The following is a 24,876-nucleotide window of genomic DNA, read 5'->3' as shown; positions in this document are numbered from 1 at the left end:
GTTATACCTAAATGAAATTCTTAGTTAGTAACTACATAATGGAAGATCACTGTACATTCCACTATGTGCCGCAATAACTTTAACTTTAGATACAAACCTTAAAGGAAAAAAGAAACCTTAAAGAAAAATATAGAAAATTAAAATAAATATTAGGAAATAAAGAAATAAAGGAAATTTGCTATTAGTTAATTTATAGGTAACATATGTTCAGTTCCCAACTAATCTAATTCAGTATTACATATTCGTTCTAGGCGTAGAAGTTTTGATTGAGCTGATTTTCTTTATCTGAAAGAAATACTGCATAATCTTTCTATCATGTATTTTGTTACAGATTATACTCTTCAACTTCAACTGTGTATTAAGTCTTCGGTAAGATTTTAACTTTGAATAGATTGAAGGGATTATTGTCATCTAGTTAGCATATTTTTCCATACAAGTTATACTCTTGAACTAGGTATTAATACTTTGGAAAGACCTAATATTGATTATTAGGTCATTATATTGTTATGTTATAATTTCTCATAATATTTGAATGTGATTAACAGCCATACAACAGCTGATTTCAACAAACACGTTTAATCTATTTAAAACTAAAAGTTTTTATAGAGTTTTCACATTAAGCATGTTTACCCAAGGTCTATTCCAAACAATCTTGGCTTGTTTTATTTATGTAAATTTATATCTTGGCTTCAAAAAGTGCAAGCAATTTGGTTTTGCTGATTTTTTTTAACGCCTTTCACATGGATAATGAATTCTTTAGTGATATAAATGATTGATTAATCCAAGAATATTGTTAATGTGTCGAAAAGATTTTTTCAGGGAGTTGTATTTAACATTGCAAGTATGCTTTATTTATAAAGCATTATAAAATAATAGTTCTCAGCTCTCCATTTACATTTGATAACGAAACACCGAATAATTCCGTATAAGTTTGTTTGATTGTTTCCTGCTCGTGTTTACTTTTTTGATATTCTTTTATCACCTTAACCCATCTCTTTTTCAATAGAATTGATAATTCTCAGTTTTAAACAAATATGTACACTATTTTTACCTTATATCGTAGCAGTAATATTTTTAGGGATTTAATTAAATTTACACAATCACTCCTGCTTATCTCTAACACGGTGCTAAGCAAGCCAAGTTCTCGCAGCACTGAAAGTAAAACTCATGTTACAGCAGCTGTCAAACGAGGCAACAAGAGTTCGGGCTGAGTAAATACAAGAGTGTCCCTGGCCAATTCAAGTATATTCAATTTTCATCTTCTGTGTGCTATTTTTAATCACAGATTAGATAGGAGGACATACTCGTTCATGGTAGTACATAGTGCAGTTGCTTAATTTTAATTTTCTCAAATTTTTTATCTAACTATAAAATACCTATACACAACTAATATATATTTGCACATTTTGTTTGTATTTTCAGGTTTCACATAGATAAGCGCTGTCAACACAAATGTTCCTGGAAATGTTTAAGTATTGCCTTAATACTACTAGCAGTCGTCCTAACAGCCATGTTGACCTATTTTGCAGGTAAGTTTACCGTTTCCCTCTCAATACCGCCACTGCACAAGGTACACAAGGTACACGACAGCAACTTGAGTTCAACATAGAACAAAAAAAGGTTGAACTAACGACCTACTACGGCCCACACCTGTGAAGTGAAGAAGCAGAGTGCCACTCTCGTTAGTGTTAGCCCTTGAGTATGTGTCAAGTGTGTTTGGATACTGCAAACACTGCGCTATCTGCTATAATTTTGGCTTCGTTTTTAATTATAAAAGTAAAAAGGGATTTAATAACATCAGCAAATATATGAGCACATACAAGTATACGTATGCCTGTATCTGTGTACATTTGCATGTATGTATGTAGTCGTAAACAAGTGTGAACAAGCGCCATTTTAACCTAATGTTTTGTAAACACTTGCTGTTTTGTCGCACTTTATTAGTGTGCAAATGGCAATTCTGTGCAATGGCGTCGCTGAAAGGACCTCATTAATGCTGAAGAGTAGGAGATCTGCTGAATAAATAGCTGTACTTAGGCTCACACAAAGCGTTTAAGAGTTCCGCATTTTTACAATTAATTTTGTGCCAAATCCAGTAGTTTAATAATGTAAATGAAACAGAACTTTTTTACACAGACAAGGTACAAAAAGGGATATTAAGACAACCGAAAAACGCACTAAAAAAGTAATTAAATTAAATTAATTGAAATTAGAAACTTTAACGACTTCGAAAAAGTAACTGTCATTGTTAATAAATTTACAAAAAAAATATTATAATTATATAAAATAATTAAAAACTTGCCGTTTGCAACACAATCATTGAGCAATTAGGATTCCACTTCAATTTATTATTGTTAAGTACTTCTCTGAATCCAGTATGAGGACATAAAGGGAATTTATGTCTTTCCTGTGTGAAACTTTTGCATCGACCAGCAAATGAAAACCCACAATAAAATTCAATTTAATTATTGTATTCTCATTTTATAAAATAAATTTATATTTACTATATTTGCTAAGCTCATAAAATATGTGCACCGAAATTTTGCAAGCCAGCAAAGCAAGTTTTGTACTTTAAAAAAAAAGATACAAATAGTGGAAAGCGATGCACAAAACATCCTTCACACAGATACAAACACATACCGAGCTGCATTGTTCATTGTGTTTGGAGAAATTCTACTAAAGATAAATGAAATTGCAGCCAAAAATTGCGCACAAAATGCTTTTTGACAAAATTATTTAACCAAAGCAAATTACAGCCAAACAACAACAATGAGAATAGACAACAGCACAAAAAAGTTACGGAATGTTACTCCCACATAATTTTACAAACTCAAATATGAAAATTATATAGCAAAACTTTCTTCTTCATTGTTGGCAACAACAGCACCATCAGTAGCAGCAGGAGCAGCAGCAGCAGCGGCAGCAGCAAAAATAAAAAAATAAATATATATCCATATATATACAAGTATAAATAACGTAGTCGAAATGGGGGAGAGAAAGCATTTTAAATGCTTCAACTACATATTTGGGGAGCCACCAACTTATGTAAAATCACTTTTTAGACCCCCTCCCCTTCCCTTGCCCCTACCCCAAGACCCCAAGCCATTCGCTTTGTACGAAATTCTCAGCTTTGTGCATAACTGCTTTTGTTGTAAATTGCTCGGGCACAGTTGTAAATCACAGCAACAGACTAAATAAATAAAGAGTAGTAGATATGGCAGTAGATACGGCAGTAGATAATAAATTGAATGCAAAAACTCTTAAAACCCTAAGCAGTCAAAAACAGTTGCAGAAGGCGGGGTGCGAAAAGTGCTGTTACGCATCATGCAACGTAACAAAAACGCATTCAAGTGTCGCCCACTTTCAATTTCAATTCCGAGTTGATTTAATGCGAAAATTAAATTTTTAATGAAATGAAGCGGAAATCTAAAATTCCGAATCCTTTTGTTGAATGTTTTAACCAAGGACTTTTCGACAACAATTGATTTAGCGGATATAAATGAATTTGGATGACTGCAAAAAAAGCAAAATATGTAAAATATGTATTTTAATATTCAGTTAAAAACGAATATTCAAAATTATGAAAAAAAATAATAAAATGATCAATAAATGATGTGTATAATAACTAAAATTAATTTGTATAATATATATTATATTATTTGCAAATCCATCTTTCATAGCAGACAGAGTACATAAAATTAAAAATTTTAAAGGAAATAAGTATTCTGTAATCCTTATTTTAGTTGATTGTTTATAAGGCAAGTGTCTAAAAAGTAAGATTTCAACAATATATTGTATAACTTTTTTGTACTTTCCACTTTTGTTAATACCTAATCACCTCAGGGCGTGAATAATTCACTCTCTGCTCTTTAAAAAATAAAATGTCCATTCATATATATCAGCTAAACATAAGTAAACCAAAAACAATTAGCCTTCTTTGACTCTTAATAAAATTACGAAGTAGCAATAAGAAACATTACCTTTGTAATGTTCAATCGCCAGGGCTATGCGATTGAAATAATACCAACTACGGGTGACTACGAATGGCCAAAGAAGTAATTTTCCATCTCAAGTAATGGTATCGGCAGCTGTGACCACCGATGAACGCTCTTCAATCATATTTATCGAGCCTGGTGTCAAAGTCAAACTAATTTATTGTCGGGAGAAAGTTTCACAAGTTGTTTTAGAGTCGTGGGCACGCAAATATTTTAGTCGTAGACTATGGACGTTCCAACAAGACGCTGCAACGTCTCATAAAGGTTGTGCGAATCCAGAATGGTTCCACACATCATTTTGTCCACACAATGGCTTTTAAATTAGCCAGATGCAAATCCAATCCACTATTCCATCTAGGACATTTTGGAGAGCAAGTAAGGCCTGAAAAATATGCCAGTACAGATGTGCTGAAGAAAGCCGTTGTTCACATTCGTAAAGTATGCAACTCATTTTTTAAATATTTGAAGACCATAGTCAAGGCAAAAAGTGGCTACATCGAGCTATAGTGAATGAATTCTAAAGATTTGATTATTTTCACAATTTTTTTTAATTTGAATCAATAAAAAATAATTTCACACAAAATAGATATGGTCACTTAAATAGGTAACACTTCAATCGCCTATACAGGCGATTTTGGGTTAATCCAAAGGTAACACTTTGGATTAACCCTGTATATATTATTTATAAATATATAATCACTTATAAATTGATGAATTGGACATTAACTCCTAACTCCTATTAACTTCTCCTTTAACTCCTAGGAAGAGCATCGGGCCGTAACAAATAACTTCCACTCGGTACGATTGGTGGCCGAATTGGACATAATACCATTGAAAATATTTAGTAATGATGGCAATAGTTGTGTTGTCTTAAAACTATGTTTACTTTCAATATAAATTCCATGAAATGTGATCAGAACCGTCTTCAAATTGTTTTTCGTATTTTTTTTATATAATTTGCTGATTTTATAAGCATGTATCTATATTGATGTATTATTATAATATGTATATATTTTAATTTGTTTACATGTATACAAAATATGTTATGCAGATTTCTAGTATGTGATTCTAGTATGTGAATTTCTATAAATTCTATACACAAAATACTCTTATTTTGAAACTGTAATGAGTGTACCCAAATTGTCCATTGGAACCGATTATTCTGTTTTCAATTGTAAATCGTTTTGTTGTAATTTGTAGTGACACCAAACGTAGTTTAGCAGATATTTTTTAAATGTCTTTGGTTTACTAGTTATTTTCGGTTTACTAATTCCAGTTCATGTAAGTAATTTCATTGAATCACAGCGCTGCGCTCTTAATTTATAGTTTAAGTTTCAATTTTGAGTACAACTTAATATTACAATTTTCGAAATATAACCGGGTTTACTTAATTACATGATTATCCTTTAACACACTTCTGAGGGTAATAATGATACCACTTAAAGGACACAATGAAGTATATAATAGAGACATTTGTAAGTAAGTTTAGTTGACGTTATGTGCATATTTTAAGTGCTTCTTCCCCTTCCCTTATTTCAGTTTATTTCTAAACTTTTGAAATAACTTTAAAGAAGAAAAAAAAAAAAGGAGAAGAATGAACCCAACGCAATGTTTAACTGTCAAAAATTACCAACTTTCTTCTCGTGCGCATTTAAATCATATTTAAACGTCTTAAAATGCTTTTAAAATTTATACGTGACTTTCCCTAATTTGTTAACCCCTCATAACTCTTCGAGAATTTTTTCCATGCTATTTTAAGGTTTTACGATTTTCTTTTGTTTTTTGTTTTAGAATATAAAATTTTTTTTTTTTTTGAGAACTTTTCTGTATTTTATATTTTTACCACATTGCCAACTGTAAAAGAGCAGAGAATGTCCCGCGTTAATAAAATTATTATGTCATAAATCACATTACGCACGTAATTCGCACAAAATTTACGCACACAACTTCAAGTTAGACAAGCCAGAAAGCAATTTTTTTTTTTGGAAAAATGGAATAAAAATTTTCCTTTTGCATTTTCAAAGAAATTTGTTGTGATCTTCTGCCTTTCGCAAATCCTAACCAAGGCAAGTGCGCCGCCAAGGCTACCCACCAAACAAGGCATCATACGCTGCATGCGAAGAAAAGAAGTTAAAATTAAAGGCAAAAAATGGCAGACAACATTTAAAACAGTAGCGGAAAAAGGGTTGCCACCGCGTGGCACTTCTGCACCACCGCCTGATGCCTGAAACACTCGCCATGAGTGTGCTGGTTCTGGTCTGGTCTATGCACGTAAACTTTTTGTGGTACGCGTACCACAATGTTAACGTAAACACCATAATTAGCTGAAGCCGAGCATTGTCCGACGGAAGTTTCAACAAAGGATATGCTGCGTACGCAAAGGCATAACCTCAATTTTTTGTTCCCAACATTTCCAATGGAAAACATAAATTTTTAAACATAAATTTTGCAATTTCTTTAGAAACCGGAAGACAAAGCTGTATAGAATGTCAGTGAAAAGTCTAAAGTCCCGGCGATAAGGGTAAGGAAGCGTTGAATGGCTTAGAAATCCTTAAAGCAATGCAAGAAGACCATTCAAAATGTTTTGAATATGAAATTGTCCTTGTTATTGTTATTGTTGTTATTGCTGTTGTTATTGTTGTTGTTGTTGTTGTTGTTGCTAAATAAAACGTTTCATTATATTTATTTATTTATATATTTTCTTTTCTCTCTTTTAAGGAAAGTTTTTAACTTCTTTAACTGTCTTCTGTGTACCCTTTGAAAACCCTTTGACGATACTGCGAAATACTAAAAACTTTCTTCTTTTAGCTTTTATACGCCCTGCAGCAATTTTCTGCTACTTTACGCCACACAAACTTTTCATATGCAAAATACACACAGATACACGCACACACACACACACTTCCATACATATGTAAATGATTATTGCAATGTTTGTTTGTATGTATGTGTGTGTGTGTGTGTGTGTGTGTGACAGCATTTCCTTTTGTTTGATAATATCCTGAAAAACGTTCAAATAAAGATAAATTGCGTAATTTAATATGCCAAGTTTTATTATTATTGTTTTTTGTTCTTGTTGTGTTTGTTGTTGTTTTATTTGTTGTTTTATTTTAACTGGTTTCTTCTATTTATTTGCTTAATAATAATTAAACTCCATTTTGGTTAGCAGCATTCCGAAAGTCACTTCAAATTGTCAAACTCGATTTAAGGATAAATACTTGACAGATGTTCACATTGTTTTGAAGTAAGAGTGAAAGTTAAGAGATGTACTGAGGAAAATAACAAAAAAAAATTCAATTTACGGAGTTTTAGATTGAAAATGGTCTGCTCTTAAGGTTTGGTTAGCATTTACCAAAAAAAATTGAAAACATATATTTTTCGATCTTTCTTTCTCGATCTGGTTTATAATAATATTTTTTATTTATTTTTTTATCCAGCAACGGTTCTGATCCTGATGATGGCTCTACTATAGAGTCATCATCAGGATCAGTATCTACAATAATAATTACAACAGTTTTTATAATATTTTAATTATTAGTCTTGTTTTTGGTTGTTCCATTATAGACCATGTCACATTTTTCTTTGTTATTCCCCATGCATGGTATTTTATATATTATGTTGGACCTTTCTTCTTTTAGTATTGTTGTTTTTGTTTTACTAAAAAATTGTGCAATATTATTTTGTTTATTATAATTGTTCTTATAATTGCTCTTATCGTTTTTTTTTGATGAAGTGATTAGAGTAAGCATGTGAGATTCCAGAACCTGCTTGCTTTTTCGTCTTTATCCACTTAAAATGAGTTGTCGCTTGTCCTTCAATTTCCACATTAACAGTTAAGGTGTTTAGGTCTCCGTTAACATCGTCATTACAAATATACCATGTGGCTTTGGATTATGCTGATATAACACTGGGTGGCTGGAGTACCAATTTCCTTGTTTTATACGAAAGTATCTAGTTAAGTGTGCCTTTATGAGATATTGTTTTGGAGTGGAAGATATTTTTTTCCTTAATGATGACTTTGTCGAATGCTTGTGCATCATCTAAGAACAACACTCCATCCACAAGATACGTTTTTATATTGAAATAGTTTTTGTATTCATGCTGTGTATGAATGGAGTGTTGGCAGAAAAATTCAAATTGGTGAGAGAGGATCAGATTACAAGAGTCAATAATTTGTTATAGGATGTTAAGAATTAGCTTTTCCCATAGTTTTGAAATTTGCGGCAGAACGGATATTGATCGATATGAAAAAATAATGTGTGGATGTTTTACTGCTTTAGATATCATTATTATCTGATAGTGATATAGTGTCGCAGAGTATAATATTAAAAAAATTAAGTCTTGTATTATGATATAAAACAAGAAAGAGCTATTATATAAAATTGTTAAAATAAAATAAAATATTCATTCAATAATGAGAAAATCATTATTATTGGTTTTGAATACTCATTCTTTATAATAAATAAAAATTTTGTATCTCCATACTAATATTAACTATTAACTAACAAACACTTATATGTAAAATTCAGTTATCTAGCTCAAAAATTGTTATTTTTAATTTGAACCAGACCATACAACCAGACTAACTTATAATTAGATAGATTGATATATCTAAATAAATTGTTATCAAAGAGCTGATAACAATTATATTTTTTGGATGGTACCAAGAGTGACCGAATCTTCATCTTGAAGAGTAACGTATTCATTACGTTACTCCACGTTTTTGGCTAGTGTCCATCGGGCTTTAAAGTTTTGTTATTCATAACGATGATACAATATAATGGATTAGAACAACTACCACATAATTAGTTTATGTACCATCTAAACCAGTTATATTGTTTTTAATTTATTAAATTTAATCCTATAATTTGTAGCAAACCTCGAGTTTAATTTTATACTAATATATCGTTTCCAGAACACATAGAACTGACTTTGATCGATGCAAGTCTATTGGAATATAAAACAAATAGCTCGTTAAATGTAGAATTTAACTTTTAGTAAAAACATCAGCTTGCCTTATTTCGGCATCTTCTTGAATATAAATAGCACATAAGATGTCTTTATAAATGTGTTTATAAATAGGTCAAACCATATTGTCTATCAAGTTTCCACACCCACTTTTAATGAGGCAACAATTTAAATTCAAAAATTCAATCCAGTTACTCACTCGTCCTTGTGCTGGTGGCCACTCAATCATATATTCAAAGTAAAACGAGCGAAGAAGCATAAAATTTCACAAAGTATGTGGAGTGCTACTTTGTGCTTTACATGGAGAGTCGCTTCAAATGCGTTTCAGTTTCAGTCTTTCACAGCACCCACTCGCCGTATATGCATGTGTCAGCAGTGACAGTTGTAGAAACAACGCAGTAACAAAAGTTTGTGATTCTTTCCGAGCTTCCTTCCTTTAAAGCTACCAACAAGAGCCCACCAGCGTTCCACTGTCGACTTAAATGGGTGCATTGGTGTGCATTTTGTTTGTATTTGTAATTGTGTAATGCCAAAGTTGTATCGGAAATAGGTTAATCGATTTTTAAGAGGATCGCCATTGCAATCTCATTTGATATGCTTTGGCACACTTGTGTCGCGATTTTTGTTATATCCTGTGAGCCGCAGAATTACACTGCACATATAGTGGGTGCCCTCGCGGTGCAAATTATTTGCACAATGTTTTCAAAAGAATTTAAATGTTGTCAATAAATTACGCGCTTTTTGCATAATTATTTTGTTTGCCCGCGGAACTGTGACACTACCACATTGGAGTGCTTCAGTTGGAGTGCCACAGTTGCACAAACTTTTGTCAATTAAATTGAATTTGTAAAAGTAGAAATTCGGCGCAACTGCTCTGCGATTTAATTAAGGAAAATAGGAAAATAGGAAAATATTTGGAGCGGTTAGTTACAACTTTTCAACTTTTGCTGTTCGCGGAGCAATTAAAAGCATTTCACGTGAAAATATTATTTTTGCAAATTTATGCGTTTTTAATGACGCCAGCAGTTACCATGACAATAGATTCATCAAAGTCTAGACGAAATTAATTATGAATCTCGCAAAATTGCAACGGAAGAAAGATAAAATATTGCATAGTTATGGGCCTTAAGTACTCGCTCAGAAGTCCCTCACAACTTTAAATATTAAATTCTTCGTAACTGCATGGAAAGTGAGTGAAATTGTGAAGACTTCAAGATTGTATATGAGCGTGTGTGTGTTGGTAGGTTCCTTTGCATTTGAGCCTGATAACGAACGACAGTATGTAAATTAAATCCTTCATGCCTTTATGCCGACTAACGAAATCGTTTAATGCAACAGCAGCAGCAAATCAGAAGCACTCGCAATAGCTGCAAAGTTCAACGAAGCATGAAACGCGTTAATTCGCCTTTTGTTGGAAGTGCCACATTGTGGCCTATATCAAGGAAATGGCAGGCAGGAGTTGTCGCCGGCAAGGATAAATGTTCTAAAGGATGCAAAATTATACACAAAAGCACAAGGCTGCAACGACACATGCACACTCACTCGCTCCGTGGCAAGTACTTGCATATGCAACCTGCGAGCATTTCTGTAGCCGCGCCTATGCATGTGAAATTGAAGCCGCAATTTAAGTCTGACAAAAACTGAAACTGAAAAAAAATTCGAAGAAATGAAAATTGGAAGAAAGGACGGAGTCCAAAACACTGCCTTTATGATTAGCGCGACTTACGGTTGTGTTGTTGTGGAATGAATAATATTTCCTTCAATGGTTTAAAGTCATTTAAAGAATGGATTTATGAAATAAGCTTAAATATGCGAAATAAATATGTGAAAGTATATTCGGAATATCTCAAAAATATTTATTTCAAAGTTGCTGCTTAATCATGTTTCTCACTAATTGGTAGGACTGAATAAAATAACAAATAAAAGTGAAACTTTTCGCTTAAATCGAACCTAAAGGGACTGAAAAAATGGTTTCTTTTAAGTGAAAAACAAAATAAGAGAATTATCTATTAAAATTAAGTGAGCGCTTTCCGATTTAGAACTGTCAAGCGGGACGTTAAATATCAAATACTGTGTAATGCGTTTACATAAACAATTTCATCTGAAATATGTCCAATAATCTTAATATATTTTTGTAGTAAATGTTTTCTAAAAGTGTTGACTGAACTAACTTTACTTCAGCTATCAAAAATACTTCAATAAATATGAGAATATATTCATTTAAGTAATGATTGTTGAATGGTATTGAATCCAAAGTTTTGTTGGTTACCTGATTCTTTCACTGAAGATGCCCACGGTTTCTACCAGCTTACAACATAACGAAATTAGCGAATTTACTTAGTTTTCATGCGCTTAACTAAGTCAATGACGCGGTATAGCTCATACAACCCAACGTTCGATATAATGCGTTGCTGGTTGACGATGCGTACGGGACTATAATTTTTTTCGTATATATGCTGGTTCTCAAATTAACGAAATCTTTAACAACTTTGAACTTATAGTTATGAACAATGCCTTAGGTCTCAAGGTGCTCAGGAAATTTATTAGTGGAAAGCACTTACTGTCAATACTTGTTTTTTTTTATCATTTATCACAAGATCCATTTGCTCCACCTGTTTTTCTAAGTTGAAAAATGTCGCATTGACGGCGCGATTGTTCAAGGTAATGTTAACAATATCATCAGCTTACGCAAACAATATTATACTTATGTAAAAGATTGTCACAGTACGGCTCAAAACTGTTGTTCTGATTATCATTTCCAACATTAGTTCGAAGAAATCACAATTTCTATAAATCGGAAGTTTTTCTCGCTATACAGCAGTTAGTCACTTGCTTTTGGCGCATACGTAAGTTTTTTACAAAAGTCTAAATCTCGTTTTTATTTAGTCACATCTCATATATCTCCTGATCTGAGCAGTAAGATTTCAACTCACTAAAAGCATGTTTTTTCTACGCTTGTCCTATATATTCAGAAGTAATTCATTACTTCTTTCAATACTCATTTTTTTTCTGATTTTCACACTACCATCGTAACATTCTATATTTAAAGAATGTTTACTTCTTAGAAATACCTATGAATTCCTCTCTGCAAATTCTATCATAAATACTTTAATTTCTTCGATGTCCATATAAGGTTTTTATGAAAGCATATCTTGTATTTTTCTTTTTTTTGTTTTGCACACTAAATCACAGAAATTTCTGAGCAAATTCGTTCTGTTACGTGCGAAATTTTTTAAATGGCGACATCACAGAATATCTTTGCCGCCCCGAAAACTATGCAATGCTAAAATGCAAGCTTGTTTAAGTGTTGGTGTGTGTTGGTGTGTGTTGATGGTTGTTTCTAATTCAACTCAAGTGTAAACAAACAGAAGTACAACCAAAAACCGAAAGAAGCTAAAACCTGAAGGAAAATGCAGTTTCAATTGTTAGTGCAGAGGAGCAGTGCTGCTCATTGACCAAATGGACGGCATTAATATGGATATGCTATGTATCACTCTGCATATGTAGCTGTGCTTATTATAGGTGTAGGTGCTGTTATGCACACTGATGAGTTTGAATGTGATGCGCTCGGTTTGCTTGCACATTTCGGATGTTTTCTTCACAATTTTGCTAACAAAACCACAGAAGAATGCAATTTTAGCAAATTTCTATTTGAACTGCAAATTCTGAAATCAAACTCTTTCTACAGTAGTAGCTCTAGTTTGATTTAATTTCTTCCTTTTTTCTGTTATTGTAGCAGCTATTGTTTGTGTGAAGCATAGCAATTGCAAAACAATTGAACTGCAATTGTTCGTGACGCCAGAGATGAGTTTTGTTTACGTGCGAGTGCATTTGAAAGCAGACATGAGAACGCAGAAGTGCATTTCACTTTTAATTTTGTTTTAATTTTTGCAAATAAAATTTTCAAAATTTTCCAAATTTTCCAAATTTTCCAAATTCCATTACTTAATAGTATTTTTCAATGTTTTTACTTCAATTCAAATACAAAATATAAATAAAATTTGGGTATTTTTCGAAAACCGTGTTATTTTTAGTTACTTTGCATTTTCGCATTATTTAATTTATCATTTTTTAGAGTCACAATTTAAATTCAATTAAAACTTTGTCGTTTGTGCCACGAAGTGTGCGAGCTGCGTTGGTGGTGAGTTGCGGGCGTTGTTTGGTAATGACGGTACGGCATTTCGTATCCAAGTCCCTAAAGGGAAAAGAATGACAAAATTACTCTCACTTAATTGGAAATGGAATGACACAAATAGCGCAGAGCTGCAAAAATCACGCAAACAATGCTTTCCTCCTTCCATTAAAACACACTCCCCGCAGTCGGAATCGGTTACTTGCATTTGCTATTGTGCTCGCACACCAACCGCACCAAGTACCAAATAAGCAGAAATCCCAAAAGCGTTTCCAAAGAACACAAACACAAAATTAATAGAAAATTTGTAAAACTGTGATTAATTTCAGCTAACAAATTTGTTAAGCAAGAAATGTAATTAAATGTTTTAAACTTTTCTTTGTGAATTTTCCGTTTTATTTTTCTCGTAATTCACACTCATAAGTTTTCCGCTGCTTCTGATGCTGCTGCAGTATTAATTAAGTAACAATTTCAGCTTGAAAAATGCACTTCAGTCATTATTTAATATTTTCGGAAAAAATCCACGGCGAAAAAACTGCTTAAAAATGAAATTCACTGCAAGCCCAACTTGACAACTCCCAGTTTAAAGTAGAAAAATAAAATTTTAATTGTCAGTTTGCAAAAGGAATCCTTCTTTATAAAACAAAAAGAAATTTTTTTTTCTAAATGAAGCGTCCTGAACCACATGAAAGTATAAAACGGAGCCTTTCATTGCGAGATTAGTCAGGATTTTAATTAAGCGTGGAATTGTTGGTGCGTGGAAAAAAAACTAACAAGAAATAACGCAAAAATATTTATTCTTTAAGGGAAAACAGAGCGCGTGCCTTTCCTTAAGGAAACCACGAATTACAAAAATAAAACTAATTTAATTTTTCATAGTTAAAAGAGCAATAAAGAATTATTGCAAAGTTATTTTTCAAGTGCTTGAATAGGAGCAGTTGCAGCTTCAACCAACAACAATTGCTAGACAAATTGCATCGCGAAGATAAATGGCAAATTTATATGCCAATGCAGCAGCGGATTGTAAGACTTGTAAGATTTATTGTGGATGCATTTCACACTCTTCTCACATTCTTTTCTTCTCTTAGTTTTAACTTTTTTTTGATTTTTAATTTAATTAATTTTTCATGAAAGTACAGTGCACTTGAATTAAATTAATAATTAAATGTTAGCACACATCTAATAGCGAAACTAATTCAAATAGAAATTAATTGTTTGAAATTAATAAGTGGAATAAAATGAGAAGAATGGAGAATATCAATAAAGATACAGTTACTATACTGCAATTGGAGAAATCGTAAAGATACATTTATTAATTCACCGCGAAATGAGTTCAAACTAACTGCAACTATTCTATACTATACTGAAATGCACACTTTTTAATTTATTATTAATAAAAATATATCTCATTTCCTTTATCTTAATCTGCTTAACTTATTCCACTGTTAATTTTTTACATTCGCACATATATCGATGAAGAATGTACGTGTAAAAATTATTATCATGTACTGCATAAATAAAATATTTTATTAAAAAGAAATCAATAATTATAACTGTTACTGTTCCAATTTGTTCTGATGGTTGTGAGAGATTCCTTAGAAAAAGTATCGGTATATGTTAATTTAACCAACGTAATAACAGAGTACAACCACAACGTTACTGTCATGGACGGATGAGTTGTCCATGGTAACAGCGAAATACCTAAGTATTTCCTGACCCCAAAAAAAAAAACAGAACACTATATTAAATTGACTAAGTCAAACTTTGAGTTGTAGGGATACGCTATTAAACAAAAATTAAATTAAGTTCAAGACTTCCAAACTAAATTTCTTTGAGGGATTATAAAAGTGCCATAATACATTAAATATACTGATACACATCATCACCCCCATATACTAACTATTAAGGTCTAACTATTGAATTAATATATGTATTGAATATTGAATAAACAGATGCACAGTTCTATAAGCTATAGAGAAATGAAAACGAAGAGGCATGTCTTCTTTCACAACATCCAAAGCTTCAATGCAGTTGACGACTGATGATTGCAATGTAAAATATGCAATGATTTTCTTAGAGTTCACTTAAAATAACACAGTGCATTCTTTGTCTATCCCTTTCGAACTATTTAAGTAACTGAATTTTAACTCTCATTTTTTTATTAACTAGTAGCTAAACAGCTGTAGCTCTAGTGGTATCAAACCTTATGAAAAGGAATTAAAATGAAGTAGTTATTTATTGTTTTAGTCAATTTGTATATTTTATAATAAATAAATATTTGTCATAACAATAAATTTTTGAATATTATCCAATAAACCATTAACCGTTACTATAATTAGGAACTGTAATTAGAACTGGAGGTTCTATATGACATCTATATAAGTGTCCAGTAAAGATAAAAAGAGATAAAACCTAGAACCTAGACTTTAGGGAAGCATACACAAACCGCCATGCCAAGGGGCATTTTTACTTGATAATTACCTCATATGTGAAATTAGTCAGAGATTAGTTGTATTATATTTTTGACACCTGCATATTTTTTTTCATATTATATAAATTTCAAATGTTTCTTCATAGTTTAGTAATAGTTGACTTATATATTACTCTAATCGAAAAGCTATTGAATAAAAGATATGAATATTAATATATTAATAGATAGAAAAATGATTACTAAATAGTTAAAGGTTAATAAATAGATACTAGCTTAATAGATAGATTACAGATTAATAAACAGATGATAGTTTATTAGATACATAAGATTGTTAGGTGGCGATACTGCTACCATGACTGGATTCATCTATTGATACACACAATCAGTAGTCTACACAGTATGTAAATAACTGAAGTAATAACTGAATTGTACTGTTTATGCTTTAAACAAAATTAAAAAGTTATTGTCAACTATATTTGAAATTCCGTAACATGAAATCATGAAATCTGGTTCCTGGGCATAAATAAAAACTTTCATTATTTGTAACACTAAAGTCTCATTTATTCAATAACGCATTTCATATAATATGAATTAGTAGATCCTATTCAATTTGTTTCATTGCCTCAATATTTAAATAGTTTCGAAACAAAAGTAGCAGCAAAATAAAATGACATCGTAACACTTAAATATAAGTAATGTATTTGTACCTAAATTTGTGACATATTAGATTAATTATGGTAGCATGAGGTGCACCATTTAAAGTTGCCCAAAATGACATAATTTTATTATTTTATAAAACATTTGCAGTCAAACTCAAACGCAAACTCAAAATTTTAATTACTTTCCTTAATTTGAGCAAGAAATTTTTGCACTTACAAACTGACATATCAATTCAGGCACTGACATTATCATGAAAAAACGTAAAAAGGACAAGAAAAAATGGACGATTATTTAAATTTTGTGGTTCAAACTAACTTATGCAATCAGGCAATCCCTCACAGAGCCAGAACATTCGCAAATAAACGCACTCACACCGATACACAAACGTAGCCACAAACTTTTGCCAATTTTAAATGTTGGAAGACATTTCAATTTAAATTATAGCAGGTTTATATCAGAGCGACATTTGCCAGTGGCAATGACACATAAGCAAACAAACATCACGCCCAACAGCCAGGTCTGCAGTCACTACGCTAGGAAGCGTTCTGCGTGCACACTCCTTCGATTCATACGTTTCTACAGCACTTATATTATGCTATATTTTCTAAGGATCTAATGTGTTGTCATAGCTGTTACAGTGTTCATTGCTTCACTGCTACCGTGCTACCAAGCTACCATGCTACCAAGCTACCATAGCTGGCTAGGAAGCACCAGCACTAGCACCAGTGAAACAGGTTACATTTTCGGAGTAGACTGGCAGGCGCACTTAGACTGGGAGAGGTGTGCATGTCGTTTAAATAAATTATTTTCTTCAGGGAAGTGCAATTAAGAAAATGCTTCATAAATTTCCGTTAACTTTGTCCTTGCGCTTTGCTAAAATTTTTCCCTTTTCCATTTATAAATTCAGTCACTCATTTGTATTTGTAAGCTCATTTGTTCATAGGCTTTGGCAGCAGGCGAAGCACAAGTGCTCATACCAAAACTTCCAAGTCTGACAATATTTTCTTGTTAAGCATTTTCCATTCGGTTTCTTGGTTACTCCGTTACGGAACTGTGTGTGGTTGATTGCGGCGGAGCTATTACACTGCGGCTGCTTCAAGTCGACTCAAGTCAAGTCAATATTTAATTTAAAGACACTCGTTATATCGTGTCTCTTCACAGCAACAAATTGATTTTCGTTTTATAATGATCGCATACGTTTCAAATGCACACTTTTAGCTTTTGATTACCAAAAAAACTGAATAGATGAAGTTTTTTTTTTATTTCTTCATAATTTCAATGCACGTCTTAATGAAAAAATATATGTTCCTACACATTACTCAAAGAGTAAGATAATCCTTCGTATATTTTCAGTCAGTACCTTTAGTTAGAGCACCATCTGTCAATGTGATATCACAATAAATCCCACAATAATCAAATATTGAATTTTTATAGAATTTATTAAATTTTTAAATTTATTTTCCGGCCTCAATTAAAAAAAAAATAATTTATTTGATTGTAATGAATTTATCAGGTCATCAAAGCAGTTTTAGAAACTATTACATACTTTTTATATAAAAAATAATACAATTATTTATTGTATTAATTTACATATTTGTATCTATAAAAAAGTAGAATTTTCCTGAATTGAAAAATATTTGCACAATTTTAAGGCTAAAAGTGAAAACTGAGAATAAAACTTTTTAAAATCTATTCCGGTGCTTTAAGTTTTTATGACTCCATATAATTCACGCATTATTTTTAAGCATGGAAGCATTTGCAAATACCGGAAAAGGTACAAATATTTAAAGAATTAAATTTGTTCCAGTAGTTCCGCGTCGAGGTCGTAAATCTGCAAGGCGAATAAAACTTGGCGTGAACTTACTTAAAGTCCAAACGCCAGAAAGTTTGCATGCACCTCTAGTGTCGAGGGTTCCGCACTAAATTTGCAGCCGATATCGCGTTATTACTCGGAAATATAAGCAAGTTTATGACGTTGTTTAGCAGTTTCGAAAGAAGTTTTCAATAAAAATGTCAGGAAACTAGAAAATATGCACTGCATTCGCATTTAAGCGATATACTCTGCTAGTCTGCTTGCCTTCGCTGAGGATAGTAAAATTGTTTTTAGTTTTGGGGCCACTTGGCGTATGCGCAACTTTCGCATTAAACGGATTAAAACGAATTGCGATAAAAATAAAAACTTCCTGATATCAACAAACAACTGCGCTGTGAACTTTAACTCAAGCGAGTGCTTTAGGGCTTAGAATTGCAGCAGGTATGCGTAAGTCAAAGCAATGTCTTCTCGCTGATTTTATGTTCAATAAATAAAAGTAATAAAATTAGAAATAAATATTGTACGTATAAAAACACACCGGCGGAATGAAATCATACTGAAGATATTATTCGATTGGATTGCCTTATGTTTAGATGCGTCTGTGCGCTTAAGCGAACATAATAATATTTATAAATATATCCGTTTTGGATAAGTTAATGGACTTCCTTGCTTAGAAATACGCACTGAGCAAAGTTTATAAAGTGTCTTTGCCCTAACGAAGTTCCTTGTTGCTTGTGCTTGCAAATGCAATGTTGATGACGTTGACAGCAATAGCAAGAGTAACAGCAATATACCATAGTAGCAACAATAGCAGCAATAGAAAACAACAATGGCAAAAGAAGCAACAATAATGACAAAGAAATGGTTAAAACTTTTTGACATTTAGCATAGCCTTGCTTAGACATTTTAAGGACGCACTAACTGTATGACTGTCCTTTCCAGCTGCAATTATATTTTATTGTGCAATAAGCAGAGCACAAATGGAAAAGCCAGAAATCCTATATGGATTATTAGGAAAACGTGAAATGAAATAATTGTGCTGCCTGTGCCTGTGTCTGTGCCTGTAGTGTGCAACTAAGCGCCTACTACAATCAGTAACTACCATAACTACCCCACTGGCTCATTCCACGGCTGCTCCTGCTTCATGTCTAAATAAATAAAGTTTCTGAAAAGTTTAAATTGTGTTGCAAGCCAGAATTCATGCCTGGTTTCCCATGCTGCTGCATAATGGCTACGTAGGAGCCGCTGTACACAGCAACTTTCCAAACAAACCAATTCAAAGGGACAAAGTCGTTTTCTTGTATAATTATAATTGCATTATTTATTTATTATATGTATTTCATGCTGTCTTCACACCCGAAGCATAGCACACTATTATACACTCCTGCGTGCTCTGCCTCGCCACAGATTGCTATGGCTTCGAGTGGCATAAATTGACCGACGCTCCGCTCCAACTGCCGGACAAGCTTTGTGGGTATAATAAAAGGCTCATGGAGTTTATTATGCCTGCGTGTATAAATTTCACTTGACATAAACTTAAGTTAAAGTTAAATGACTGAAAAGGCGTTCTGTGAGAAGTTCCTTATTGTGCCTGTGCTGTGAAGTGGTTGTGGTAATAGCCATCGCTGCATGTGTGAGCGTTTCAGTGTGGGCACTTCGAAATAGTTTTTGACTTGTTATGAAACTATTTGAATTTTACATCAGTTTCCATATTTCGTTTAATATGCTTATTAAGCATTTGCACCGTTTAACTTACAATTAAAACAGGTGAAGAGTAAGTGGTTCAATATTAAATAATGATGACTTCTGCACCTTGAATCGTAAATGTGGGCTTCGGTGAACTTTAGTGCGGGCTCGTATTTATAAAAATATATTTTGCCTTTAATATTATTTAAGAGTTCCTGTAGTTAAGAAAAATATATGCCATGCGTCTGATGTTATTCTATTCTTAAATTAATGAGTAGATATTTAATAAAATAGACTGAAAACAAAATTTTGAAATAAACCTGCCAGATGCAAACGATTATCAGATGAATCAAAACATTTTTTTAGTAAATTCATTAATATAAGCGGAGTTTAAGCGAGGGTTAAGCGGAGTTTTAATTAATGAGATTGTGGAATGGTTATTCAGTTATTACATATAATGTATATAAGTAAACCGACTGATCCATCATTTTCTGTCGATTTGCACTTTAAATCACAAAATAAATTAACATTAATCATTAACATTGACATAACAAAATTCTGTTATTAACATTGACAAGCGAAAAAAAACGTTAACTGCCGATCAAAACATTCTCGCAAGGCACTTTTCACCAACAATAAACGAATTTTATAAGTCACCAGCATGTTTAGTGACCAGCAGGATGTCTAATAATAACAAATCTTAATACAAAATTAAACAACCAATTTTAAACTAAACATTATTCATAAATTATAAATAATTCATGCTATAACCTTAAGTTGGGTTAGGTTAGTAACCTAACTGGTTACTAACCAGTTAGTACTGGCCAGAAAGCCATTAACACGAGCTATGGAAATATATTCTAGCTCTCTTAATGAATTGGAAAATTGGATTGGAAGAGTCTATATCTAGTGAAAGCAGGAGACTGTTATAAAAGGTGTATTGATGATTCCTCTTCATCATCCTCCATGCAATGTCTACAGTACAAGGAGGTCCTGATATTCAGCCTCAATGTATATCATCCCAATGGGCAGTATCCCGTAATAGTTTCCACTACCTTGGATATATTTGTTCTGGTTAGATTGATTAATTCCCCCGATCTTTTCTTTCCTCGCCAAAATTCCTTAGTTTTTATGCAGTTGGTCACTGAAGCCGACAAGAAGCAATTAGAATACCCACACTTTCTTTTCCCAGAAGAATTTGTGCGGTCGTACCATGTCTTGCAAGGGACCCAAATGATCCGTATCCGAAAATATTTCGTCATCACCATGAGTGATGTAAGACAATTTAGTACTAAACTCGAGTTAATGGTCGATGAGTCTAATGATTTTATAGCTGCCTGGCTATTAGTAAATGTGTTTATAAAATTAACGGAGGAAAGATTGTATTTCAGCCAATCTGAAACTTCCAATATAGCAGATACTTTAGTTTGGAAAACGCTTGCGAGCAGTTGTCTCCTTATTCCAAATTGTATCGATGCGGCGTATTATTACTCCACATCTTCCCATTAAAATTCGAGTTGTTAAACCAACCTGTATGGTTGACAAAAAAAATAATTTTTAATGATCTATGTTTGGCAAGTACATCAGGTTCCTTTGTTCGTAGACTTCCACAGTAAAATGTCTCAATATTGTCAAGTCTGGGCGCTTGCAAAAAATAGATTGCTTGTTTCATTTTCCTTCAATTGGTTGAAGGGAATGCACCATTTTTCGGCGTGTTTGCCCATCGGACAGTATCTTCAAGTATAATTTTAGTTCTTGATATATTATAGCTTAACCGTGTTAATTTGGAGTTTATTGCAATTCTTTTTTTGTTGAGAAAATAATTATGCACATGCTTGTGGACCTTGTCTAGCTAGTTCTTCCGCAATTTTGGTGCCCTAAGACCTAGATCAATATTATTGCTGCTCATAGACCCTAGTTGACATCGTTGTATTTACTGTGACATCATGCTTTATTTTGTTTGGTTCAACGTTTGCGTTGCTGGCTTACATAGTACATATTCTTTTAGAAATGTTTATCAGTAACTCAGTAGTTTGACTTTCTTTGCATTTCGTGGGTGTTACATTGTTGTGCTGCACTTTAAAATACAAATAAACAAAAACGAAGTTGCTTTTGTTGGTTTGTTAACACTTTCAAGTTGTTTTATCCTAAAGTAAATAAACTTGAAAAAACAAGTACTAACGGAGTAAATTTAGAATTTAGCAAAAAAAAAGATTTGAGGATGAACGCTCATATGTTCGGTGTTAAGTGCAAATTCACATAAAAATTTAACATAAAATATTACAAAATTAAAGCACAAAAATTGGTTGATTTGTCATTAAAATGGATGGCATTAACAGAAGAAAAGGGTCTTAGACATTCAAACTAATTTTAATTACTTCAAGAAACCTTTATAAGTACAAATGGCTTCCAGGATAAAAGCGCAATATGATTATGTATTGTTTGAAATTTTATTTTAGTTTCAATTCAATTGAATTGTATTTTTTTTAAATCATTGAAAAATTGTTTCCATAGTGCCTTTTGTGTAGGAAAACGCTTAAAATACAGCAATACTTTTCATTTAAAACAAATTAAGTTGCATTTTGTTCTGGCTTTGGCACAAAGAAACGTCAAATGGCGTGCTAAAATGCAATTTCGTAGTTTTTGCTATTTTATTCACAATAAAAAGTCACACCAAAGCCAAGAAATCTGTAGCAAACATATAGGAAACCCAATTTCCCTTGGAACAAAAGCTGCCATCCAACCGCCAGCTATAACAATAAAACTGTAAATTTATATATTACACTTCACGAAAGGCCAGGAAAAAGCCATAAAAACCAACAGAAATCAGTCTTTGTGGCCTGTCTGATATTAGAAAGGAAATGTAACGAAGGCAAGCGGAAATTTAAAATAAATTGATTTTGATAGATTGTGCAAAAGTGGCAACATTTCTTTGAGCGATTGCCGTTCCCTCACCGTTCCTTCTACGTGCCATCTATAGTTGAATAAAAGCCATAAAAATGATTGCAATAAGACTTTTATAAAAATTCTCATTCATATCACTTTGCTACGCTTTGATTATTGAATTGAAATCAGTATCAAAATTAAAAATGCATTTGCTATATATCCTCATTCATAGAATTACTATCAAATTTAGAATAAAATCCTACATTTTATATTTATAACATTATAATATATATACTATGTTATATATATATAAATACGTATTCATATTTTAATTATAATCATAAGAGTCCTATATATATCTATATATCCCTACATTTCTATGTATATTTATATACATATTTTTATATACATTTATTTTTATGTATTGTATATTGTACGATCAGTATTTTTAAGCTCTCTGAGAAGATTTCAATAAAAATTTATATCCTTTTGTTAGGTATAATATGCATTTGTAAACTAATACATAGTAATACATATACGACAATTGATAAACGGAATGCATATAGCGAATATTAGCACCTACTCATTCTTTCTTATTGCAACTTTTAGTTTTCCATAAAAATTGGTGAAATATATAAAATATTTTGTTATAAATTTAATTATATAAATTAAATTAATAAAAAATTTTTTTTTGTTAATAAAATCGAATAAAACCGTTATAATTTTTATTAGCTTTAAATTTTCCAACACCTTACGAATGCACTTACATATGTACTTACTTATGCATATGTATATCACGGTAACAGACTATAAATAAATTGTTGATGTTTAATTAGAGATATAGTTAACATAAAAATGTTTCAACAACTGAGATATTTTTAGTAGTGATACTTACACGAAGATAATAGTTAACTTGGCTAAAGACTAAGTACTAAACTATAGCAAAATTTTTAAATTAGTTCAATATTTTTTATATATTGAATAAATAATAAAAAAAAACATCAAAAACTGCATTAAGAGGAAAAATAAAATATAATAATATAACTAAATAATAACGATATATATCACGTTATATATATAATATAATAATAATAGATATTGTGTAATATTTATAATATAATGACAATATATGCAGGTAATAACGTATATATAATATAAATATAATAATAATAAAAATTTGACTGCTTGCCTTTTATATGAAATATACCTGTTTCTGTGCACATTTCTTGTACGTTTCTTGTATGTATATGTAAGATATAATATAGTTTACAGATCTTATTTAGAACTACATTATAATTAGATTAGATATCAAAAGAGTTGAGAACTTATCACCATCTCACTGCATCCTTTTAGGATTATTGTGACATACCCACTTTAGTTCCATAGACGAGTAGCAGTTAAGAACGTCATTATATCCTTTAGAGAGATGTTGCCTAATCCCGTTATAAGTGGATAGGCAGTTGATATCACATTATAATAGGCTTTAATCTAGAACTTTAAGTTTTTTACACTTACGTCTACACTGACAAGTTTTTGACAAGATTGTTGCATATATTCCCACTTTGTCGCGGTACATAAAGATTTGTTCGTATTTGCACTAAAGATTTCTGTGCAACTTTTTAGCAGAAAAATCATATTTATATTTAAATAATTAGCGGATAATTAGTGGTTAATTAGTAATCGAATAATAATAATTTGAACTTTTGAAAGTTCGTTTTGGATTTGCTTGTTAATATATATATTTTAATATAAAATAATATGTAATTATTCAAAGACTTTTTGCTTTTTTATTATAATACCATAATTTTTTTTAGTACTTCCTTGTTTGGATTTGTAAGTTCAAAAGCTAAGAAATCAGTTTTAATAAGTAAACCCAAAAATACTTCCCTCCCCTCGCGCTAACTGAAATTTTATACCATCATTAAGAAATTAAAAGCAATGAACCATTAAGTTAACAAGCTTTCCATTTAAGTAATTTTACTTAACCCAAAAACAACAAGCCTAACACATACCTAAACAAACCTAAACTAAACGCAGAAAACGCAATAAACGCATGTACGCTACAGTCGCAAGAGAACCGCAACGTGCATACACGAACACGCTTTTTGTCAATTGTGTGTTGTGTTGCTTGTCAATTAAATTTTATTATATTTCGTGGCGTACGAGGGCTTTTTGTTTACTGTGGTTTATTTAATTTACCATTATTATAGTTATCGATAGAAAAAGCCATTATGGCACAAGGACTTGAGAAGAAGGAACTTGCCCGCCACTCCACTCCACTCCATTCCATCCACTACCAACACCA

General features: G+C 31.9%; 1 protein-coding gene across 1 annotated transcript in view; it reads left to right on the top strand.

Annotated features, from left to right (window-relative positions):
• LOC119666306 (teneurin-a-like) overlaps nt 1-24,876 on the top strand; it is an 80,277-nt gene that overhangs the window by 11,460 nt on the left and 43,941 nt on the right. Inside the window, exon 3 of the mRNA XM_038075588.1 lies at nt 1,423-1,529. Coding sequence (XP_037931516.1) covers nt 1,423-1,529 — 107 coding nt within the window. The remainder of the gene's footprint in view (nt 1-1,422; nt 1,530-24,876) is intronic.

This window comes from Teleopsis dalmanni, chromosome 1, assembly GCF_002237135.1.
Source record: "Teleopsis dalmanni isolate 2A chromosome 1, ASM223713v2, whole genome shotgun sequence".
Classification (NCBI taxonomy): Eukaryota; Metazoa; Arthropoda; class Insecta; order Diptera; family Diopsidae; genus Teleopsis; species Teleopsis dalmanni.
This window is presented reverse-complemented; position numbering and strand designations above follow the sequence as displayed.